General features: G+C 60.7%; 2 protein-coding genes across 2 annotated transcripts in view; one reads left to right on the top strand and one right to left on the bottom strand.

The window, feature by feature from the left end:
- Window positions 1-3,025, top strand: part of CSTF2 (cleavage stimulation factor subunit 2) — a 6,486-nt gene extending 3,461 nt beyond the window's left edge. The window contains exons 8-14 of the mRNA XM_017741677.1: window positions 10-69; window positions 684-825; window positions 1,191-1,342; window positions 1,641-1,903; window positions 2,307-2,432; window positions 2,575-2,700; window positions 2,825-3,025. Of these exons, the coding sequence (XP_017597166.1) occupies window positions 10-69; window positions 684-825; window positions 1,191-1,342; window positions 1,641-1,903; window positions 2,307-2,432; window positions 2,575-2,697 (866 nt within the window). The 3' untranslated portion in view covers window positions 2,698-2,700; window positions 2,825-3,025. The remainder of the gene's footprint in view (window positions 1-9; window positions 70-683; window positions 826-1,190; window positions 1,343-1,640; window positions 1,904-2,306; window positions 2,433-2,574; window positions 2,701-2,824) is intronic.
- Window positions 3,026-3,547: 522 nt separating this feature from the next.
- The window catches only part of NOX1 (NADPH oxidase 1), a 19,918-nt gene continuing 15,313 nt past the window's right edge, over window positions 3,548-8,152 (bottom strand). Inside the window, exons 3-14 of the mRNA XM_017741667.1 lie at window positions 7,119-7,214; window positions 6,628-6,738; window positions 6,463-6,547; window positions 6,242-6,387; window positions 5,983-6,164; window positions 5,658-5,796; window positions 5,468-5,560; window positions 5,075-5,301; window positions 4,833-4,995; window positions 4,600-4,746; window positions 4,284-4,408; window positions 3,548-4,104 (exon numbers count right to left, since the gene is read on the bottom strand). Coding sequence (XP_017597156.1) covers window positions 3,978-4,104; window positions 4,284-4,408; window positions 4,600-4,746; window positions 4,833-4,995; window positions 5,075-5,301; window positions 5,468-5,560; window positions 5,658-5,796; window positions 5,983-6,164; window positions 6,242-6,387; window positions 6,463-6,547; window positions 6,628-6,738; window positions 7,119-7,214 — 1,641 coding nt within the window. The 3' untranslated portion in view covers window positions 3,548-3,977. The remainder of the gene's footprint in view (window positions 4,105-4,283; window positions 4,409-4,599; window positions 4,747-4,832; window positions 4,996-5,074; window positions 5,302-5,467; window positions 5,561-5,657; window positions 5,797-5,982; window positions 6,165-6,241; window positions 6,388-6,462; window positions 6,548-6,627; window positions 6,739-7,118; window positions 7,215-8,152) is intronic.

Genomic DNA, 8,152 nt, shown 5'->3' with positions numbered 1-8,152 from the left:
CTTGCCCAGGGAACCTGCAGCTCTCGCCCGTGGGACCTGCCAGGCCTGCGTCTATCGAACGCGTTCAAGGTACCCCGGCACCCGCCAGCTCCCTCTTCCCATGGAGCTTGTTGTGCAGTGTGCAGAGAGCAGCCTTCACCCTGCTGTTCTCAGGGCCAGGGACTGGCATGTCACTCCTTGTAGCCTGATGGCAATAAGAGGAGGTAGAGGAGGCAGGATTTCCTCTAGGGCTACAGGAGAGAACAGGCTATAACCATGCACGGAGCCTCCAGTGGAAAAGGAGCCTGTTTGGAAAGGGCTTTTGCCTAAGATCCAGCCCCCTTTGACACCGCGCTTCCAGGAGCCTTCCAGGTCTTGCTTTGCTCCTGGCCCCACGTCAGCACAGTGTTGATGCCCACACTTGTAGGGATTGCCATGGGGGCAACCCATTGCTTGATTTGGCCCCTGCTACCATAAGGAACATGAGATAAAACCACGGAGGAAAAAGAGAGGAATAAAACTGGCAGCCAGGGAAGGGGCTTTGGTGCACTCCAGCCTCGGGTGTGGGGCTGCGTCCCCGGCAGACAGCACAGCTCAGGGGAGCAGCGTGGCTGCCCCACACCCGGCCCGACAGCGCCGGGGACAGTCTTGGCACGGCACTGGTCATGCAGATCCTCACGAGTTCTTGTGTGTCTCTCTGGCAGTGCCCATGCCAGACCCGAGGGCCCCTATGCAGCGTGGACCTCTACCTGCTAGTGGCCCGCCGCCCCGAGGCCTTTTGGGAGATGCCCCGAATGACCCTCGCGGAGGGACCCTGCTCTCAGTCACTGGAGAAGTGGAGCCCAGGTGAGGGGAGAGGGAAGGAGAGGAGCCCTTGGCACTGTCCCCTGCCCAAGGGTAGCCTCTCGCTGAGGACAGGGATGGCACCAGCCTTCCGGGAGTCACTGCTGCCTGGTCGGAGGCCTGTGTGCTGCCAACCGTGGGGGCCGGCCCATTTCCCCGGGGAAGGGATATCCCCGGGGTGATGGCACCTGCCCTGCGGCATGGGGCCACCAGCACCCATCCCTGTGCCAGCCTCACCCTCCTCCCCTGCGGCCGGCTTCGGGGGCAATCCCAGCGCTCTTCCCAGACCGTGCCAAGCCAGTGTCTGATTCACACTCTCTCGCTTTTTCTCCTCCTCCTGCTTTGCTCTCCTCGTCTCTCTGCGTCAGAGGTTACCTTGGGCCGCCCCACCAGGGAGCCCCTATGCACCATATGCCTGGTCATGACAGCCGTGGCCCCCCCCATGAGATGAGGGGGGGACCCATGGGAGAACCCCGACCACTGATGGGAGAGCCGCGGGGGCCCTTGATGGATGCTCGAGGTGAGAGAGGGGGCATGAAATACTGGGTGGCTTGGATTGTGCAGGCAAGAAGTCAGAGTGGAGCCGGCTGCCCCCACCCAAGGCATAGGAAGGGGGTTTGGGCAGTGAAATGACTGACTCCAGGCGAGGAGGGACAGTCACAGAGTGCAAGGGACTTTCTCCAGGCATGTCTCCTCTGCCCCCAGCCCTGCACCTTTTGGGTGCTTGCTAGCCCCCAGACAAAAGAGGCAGCGGGCTCACTCCCAGACTCCCTGCAGCAGTGCTTCCTTCAGGAGCTTACCTTGTCTTTCCTCCGCAGTCGGAAGAGATCCCCGAGGGCTGGAGCCACGAGGACTGGAGCCGCGCGGGCTGGAGCCCCGGGTGATGGAGGCGCGAGCGCTGGAGGCGCGAGGCCTGGAGCCGCGAGGGCTGGAAGCCAGGGCCATGGAGGCCAGGGTCCTGGAGCCCCGGGGCCTGGAGCCTCGTGGGCCTGGTCCCAACCCGCGTGGCCCAATGCCTGGTGGGATACAGGGTCCTGGGCCACTTAACATGGGAGCCAGTGGCCCGCAGGGGCCCCGCCAGGTACACACGTCTCTGCTCAGCCAGTTGGGCACCGACGGCATCCTGTGGGCTGGGGCTGGGTGGGGGGTGTCCCACAGAGCAGCAGCTCTGGGAAGCACCAGGCTTTGGTCACTGGCTCTGAGGGGTCCGGGCATCTGTCCCATTTCCCCAGGCACTGCCCATCAGCTGGGGACAGGACAAGGCTCAGGCCTCTCTCCACCTCTTCCTGAGGCGCAGGAAGGAGCACAGGAGTTGGAGGGAGAGGAGAGCACGTAAAAGGCACTCTCTCGGTGCTCAGGCATTTTCAAGCTGTCTGTGAGGGCATCCATGAGGGCATCCATCTGATCATCTGCTTTACCTTCCTGGATTTGTATGGCTGAGTCCAGAGATCCCTCAGTCCTTAACCCCTCTTTTACTCCCATAGGTTCCTAACATGGCTGGGGCAGGCATGCAGGGGGGGGGGATTCCTGGGGCAGGAGTCCAAGGAGCTGGTCAGCCTGGAGGCTTTAGCCCTGGACAGAGCCAGGTCACCCCACAGGATCACGAGAAGGTGAGAGAACAAAAGGGGAAGGGTGAGACAGCAGGAGCAGCACTTCCTGTGTGCCTTTCTGTGGTGGGGTCAGCCCCTCCCTGGCTCTGGTATGCTGTGGCTGCTCTGGCAGGGCACGTCTCTGACCCCTCTTTCCCCACAGGCAGCACTGATCATGCAGGTCCTGCAGCTGACAGCGGACCAGATCGCCATGCTGCCCCCAGAACAGCGGCAGAGCATCCTCATTCTGAAGGAGCAAATCCAGAAATCCACGGGGGCACCCTGACAGGTGACCTCCTTTAACCCGGTCTCACCCTGTGCCTGTTCCCCTCCAGTAAATCAGCTGCCCAGGATGGGACTCTGCCCTGCTTCCCTCTGTGCCAGGCTCACCCTCCTCCCCTTCTTTCTGGCAGGTACATGATGGAGATGCCGTGTGCCTGGATAGAGGTGATGCTCCATGGCAGCTGCTTCCCATTGCTACTTGAGCTGATGCTGCATTTTGGGAGAGGTTGTGTCACCCTCAAGAGGTTTTTCCCTCCAGTTCATCCTTTTGTTTTTCTGTGTATATTTTATGATGTTTGAAATAAAGTGGGAGGAGGGTTTGAGTAAATCCATGTCCCTGGCTGCCTTGTTTGGTCTCTCATGGAGGCCAGGGTGGGATTGTTGGCTTCTGGGAGCAGTGTGGCCTGGCTCCACTCTTGTCCAAACAACTTGCCATCCTCCCTCCTTCCCACACCAGGGCAAGAACTAGTCATGAAATTTCTTGTGCCGTGCTGTTTACAGGGGTGATGGGGAAGGGCAGGACAGCGAGCTTGGCTTTCTGTCCCTGCTGGCAGGGCAGGAAGGGCTCTGTATCCAATTGCAGGATCACTTACCACACCAGCCTGCTCGGAGAGCGGGGTTTCCCTCCCTGCACACGCTGGAGCAGAACCTGGTGGGAGCTGCAGTGGGAACTGAGCTGTGTGCTGGGTGCAGGCTGGCTCTGGGGGGTGCCATGGTGGCAGCGAGCCCCTGCAGAGGGGTGTCTGACCCTGCACCCCAGAGGGTTTGCTATCAACCAGCTCTTCTATTGCAGCCCTGCAAGGAGGCAGAGCATGGGCTCCTTCCTACCTGCACAGCTGAGTCACTACAGAGGCTTTCATTACAAAGAAAAGAAAGTTTAATTTACTCTTACACAAAGCACTGTTTAAACCCTGAGGGGCACATTTGGCCCCTGACACCTGCATGGATGCACATGCCCCATCCCCATGCCCTGGTTCTGCCCAAGCCACTGGGCTCCCGCTGCTTCCCGCTGCTCCGGCAGCAGCATGCAACACGTGTGTCTGGTTTCTCAGTGAGGGGGCTGCATGGAGCTACAGGCCCACTTGCTCCGTGAGGACCCCTTGTACACCAGAACAGGCAGGCAGCAGTCTTTGAACCTGGAATTTCTCATGGAGAAGAGTACCTTGCTGTGTCTTGCCTGGCTTCAGTGCATGCACAGATGCTTATCCCTGGCCTTGCTTTGGAAAAGGGCTGAGGCAATCCAGTCAGGGTCCCTGCCTGCTGGGGCACCAGCCTTGCTGCCACTTAAAAGTTTTCCTTGTTGAAGTAGAATTTGACCTTCCTGGGGTCCAGGCTGGAGTGCTGGTGACAAGACTTCTGCAGGCTCTTTGCCAGGGCCTCTGGCCCACAGAGGAATACACCAACCACTGACCTGCAAACAGCATGGGGCTGTCAGTGCCAGGCGGGCAACTCAGGGAAAAGTGAATTAAAAGCTTTTTGGGCCCCCTGCAGGGGATAGCACACCTCTCCCAAAGCCTGCCCAGTGCTGAGTGCCAGGGTGGAGGGGGTGCCTCCAGCTCCAGCATCCCAAGTTCCCTGCTCAGCTCTCACCTGGGGTGGGCTGCAGCCACTGCTGCAAACTCCATGTTCCACATGGGCCGCCCGAAGATGGTTTTGTGCCTGAGGCCCGTCACTGTGTCCGTAGTGGTGTCGAAGTGGAGCGCCACGTTGTTGGCCTGGGCAGGCAGGGATGGTGAGAACCCCAGGCACCACCCATGAGCCCCCCTCCAGTCCCTCACCGTTGTTGATCCCACCAAACACTGTGCCTGGACTTCATGCCCGAAAGCCATGCTTGCCCTGCCCTTCCTGCCCAGCTTGGCCACCCTGTGTCCCCTCTTGCAGCCATGCCAGGCTGTGGTCGACTCACAATGCTGGTGTTCCAGCCAGTGAGGAAAAGGCGGTAGGTGAGAAAGTCTGCCTTGCCCGACTCAGCCATCTTGTGCTCCAGGGAGGCAAGCAGGTCGTTGAACCAGGCAAAGGCTCCTGTGTCCCGGCAGAGCCAGTAGAAATAGATCTGGGATGCAGGGGGAGAGGGATTGCTCAAGGTGGAGCAGAGCTGGAGGGAGAAACCTGCAGCTGGTCCCATGGGACACTCCATACCTTCTTGGTTTTGAGGGTCTGGTCAGCCTGCTGGAACTTGTACCAGATGGACTTGAGGATGGAGGCGAAGGGGGTGACGCCGATGCCCGCTCCCACCAGCATGGCCACCTCGTACTGGAACACGTCCTCGCTGGCCGTGCCAAAGGGACCATCCACCTCGACCCTGGCCAAAGCAGGGCCTGGGTGAGACGTACGGCCTCCCCAAATCCCTGGAATGACCTGTTGGGCACTCCCCAGCCTACCTGGCTATTTCCAGCTGGAAGGTGTCAATGAGACGCTCTGTCCAGTCGCCAGCTGCCCGGATGTGGATGGAGAAGAAGTCCTCCTCGGGCGCAGAGGTGAGGGTGAAGGGGTGCCACTCCAGCAGGGAGATGGCGGGGCAGTTGACGAAGATGTACTGCCCCACCTCCATGCGGAAGCCCTTCTTCTGCATCTGCAGCTCCAGCACGCGGGCGGGGTGCATGACCACCTGGGGGCACGGGCAGGGCTCAGCGCCTGGCCTGGCTCCTGTCCCTAGGAAGGGGCAATGGCCATGGCCCCTGCTCGCCTCCCCATGGCCACCACAGCGAGGAGCTGTGGCACCGATGACTCCACGGGTAGGAGCTGGGATAGGAACGGGCTCCTGCACCACCCACCTTGGTGACAACCACCTTCTGCTGCGCACGCCAGACGCGCAGGATCCGCTCAAAAACGTAGAGGATGATGGGGGCGAGAACCCACTTCCAGGACTGTGAAGATGGTGGAGACCAAAGGATTGGGAAAGGCCGGAGCATCCCAAGGGCAAGGGAAGAGCTTCTCCCCACAGCCATCCCAGCGCTGCCCTACCTCGGCAGGGATGCTCCCGAACTCAGGGTCTTTGCAGCAGTCATGGGTGCAGTTCTGGTCCCACTGCGGGAGGTACTCGGCGCATTGGTGGGGGGGCACCTCTGCCATGCTCTGCTCCGTCTGCCCACGCACCAGCCCACTGCAGGGAGGCGAGGGATGAGCCCAGGGGCCAGCTTCTGCTCCCAGCCAGGGCTGAGCCGCACTGCGTGAGGCCGGCTGGGCTAGCCCTCCCTGGAAATGGCAGTCCACAGCCCCACTGGGCTCTCCCTGCAGCTGCCCCACTGCCCCTCGCTGTCCTGCCCTGGGGAATGGTGAGGAGCCTTACGCAATGCCGTGGATGACGAGGCCAGCGAAGTAGACCAGGAAGAGGTGGTGTGTGTACCAGAAGAGCTCGAAGTAGTTCCTGCGGATGAACTCGGTGGAGGACGTGACCATGAGGATGAGTGCCAGCGTGATGATCACCCCCGTCAGCCCCGGGATGGTCGTGAAAGTCACGTACTCGACAGTCTGCAGGGGCAGCAGGGTGGGTTTGGGGGGCAGGGGACAGGTGGGGGTGGGTTGCTGCATGCCGAGGCTGTGCTCACCGTCTGGTTGGAGTGGATGGGGTTCAGCCACTTGTTGCTGCCCTGCAGGTGCATCTTGGAGAGGACAGCAGGGAGGCTGCCGTCAGTGGCTTGTTGGCTCTGATTGTAGCGCTCCAGGTTGAAGAGGTGGGCAATGGTGTGCACAGCTGGACAGGGGACAGGCAGTCACCCACCGGGCAGCTCTAGTCCCCACTGTTGCCCCGCCCCAGTGCAGGGGGTACCTGTGAGCAGGGCCAGTGCATAGGCCACCAGCTTGTGGAAGGTGAGGTTGTGGTCCAGCTGCTTCCGCAACGTCCGCCTGCAGCACTGCAGGGAGAGGCAGCGGTGTCAGGACAGGGACAGGGACGGGGATGGCCACACCGGCTGTGCTGCCACGGGACACTTACCGAGCAGGTCCCACGGAGGAAGGAGAGCAGGTTGCGGCAGACGGGCAGCAGGATCAGCATGCTGTTGAAGTTGAGGCACTTGGCCGATGCTCGAGCCCATGCCAAGGCAGACTGGGGAGAAGAGCGGGGTGAGCACCACCATCCCATCGTGCTGTGCCAGGACTGGCTCAGGGTGGGGCCAATCAACGCGGAGCTGGGACTGAGTGATGCTGGGCTGGGAACTGGGATGGAGCGATGCTGGGCTGGCATGGGGACTGGGAGGGGTGATGCTAGGCTGGGCTGGGATGCTGTTGGGCTGGGACCAGACAGGGATCAAGACAGGGGCCAGCATGGTACAATGCCAGGCTGGGGAGTGGGATGGAATGATGGTGGGCTGGAAGAGGACAGAACATGAAAGGGGCATGGGATGTTGCAGCCCCCACCCCACTGCAGCAGGGCCCCGAGGGGCTCATGTGCCTGGGCAGGCAGGATGCTGTGGGGGAGCACCTTACCCCAAGGATGGCCCTGGTGTAGAAATACTGCACGTCCCGGTCAAAGAACAGAAAGTAGTAGGTGAAGAGGAAGATGTTGATGCCCAGCCAGGCTGCCTGCGGGGGAAAGTCACAGCCTCCTGTCCCGGGAGCCTCTCATGCTGCAGCACTCAGGGACAGGTGCAGCCAGAGGGTGTCAGGACAGTTCATCCCCTCCTGTTTCCTTATGAGCTGCCCTGTCACGCACAGGGCTGGGCTACAGGCCCAAAGGTGAGGAGAGGTGTGGAAGTGTTGTGACATTGCTATCTTGTCACACACAGCCCTGTGCCTCACCTGTGCATGAGGAAGGAGGAAGGGCAGGAGCAGACAATGCCTGTGTAACGGGAGGGCAGATCCGGAGGGTAGTCAGGGCTGTGTGGGGAAGATTCTGGGAGAAGGAAGCTTCCCAGGGAGCTGGCTCACCTGGCCTCACCGTGCTGCTGTCCCCTGCCTAACGCCACTAACACCCCACACTGGCACCTCTCACAGCTACTGAATTTTTGCAGAGGTCCAAACAAAAATCACCCTGCCGTGTATTTGGATTTTGGCTGTTTTCTTTTTCTTTTTTAAGTAACTTCAAGAGTTAAAATAGCCCAACTCTCTGTAAACCCCCACGTTCCCGTGCACTCACAGCTCCTCACACAGTGCTGAGCAGCTGATGGGTGCTGGCCAGGCAAGCTCTGTTACACCAGAGATGCTGCAGCACGGCACTGGCAGATGGTCCCTATGGTGCCAGCTCCTCACCCCGCCACGAGTTCTCACAGGATCCTCCTCCTCTCACAAGGGGAGAAGAAGCGTGTGGGAGGCTCCCAGCCAAAGCGGCTGGGCAAAGCAGCAGCATTTTTAACTTTTCCAGGACCCCCTTTGCCGTGAGCTGTGTTTTCCCTAAGACTTCAGTTTTCCAGAGCCCATCCCTCCCCCGGCTGCCGGGGTACGGGGGTTGGCTGAGCAGAGGGGACGCTTGTCTGTCCCCACAGCCCAGCCCAGGACAGCCCATCAGCCCCCATCTCCCCCAC

This window comes from Corvus brachyrhynchos, unplaced genomic scaffold (genome assembly GCF_000691975.1).
Source record: "Corvus brachyrhynchos isolate BGI_N302 unplaced genomic scaffold, ASM69197v1 scaffold220, whole genome shotgun sequence".
Lineage (NCBI taxonomy): Eukaryota > Metazoa > Chordata > Aves > Passeriformes > Corvidae > Corvus > Corvus brachyrhynchos.
The sequence above is the reverse complement of the archived record's forward strand: the minus strand, read 5'-3'. Positions and strand labels throughout refer to the sequence as shown.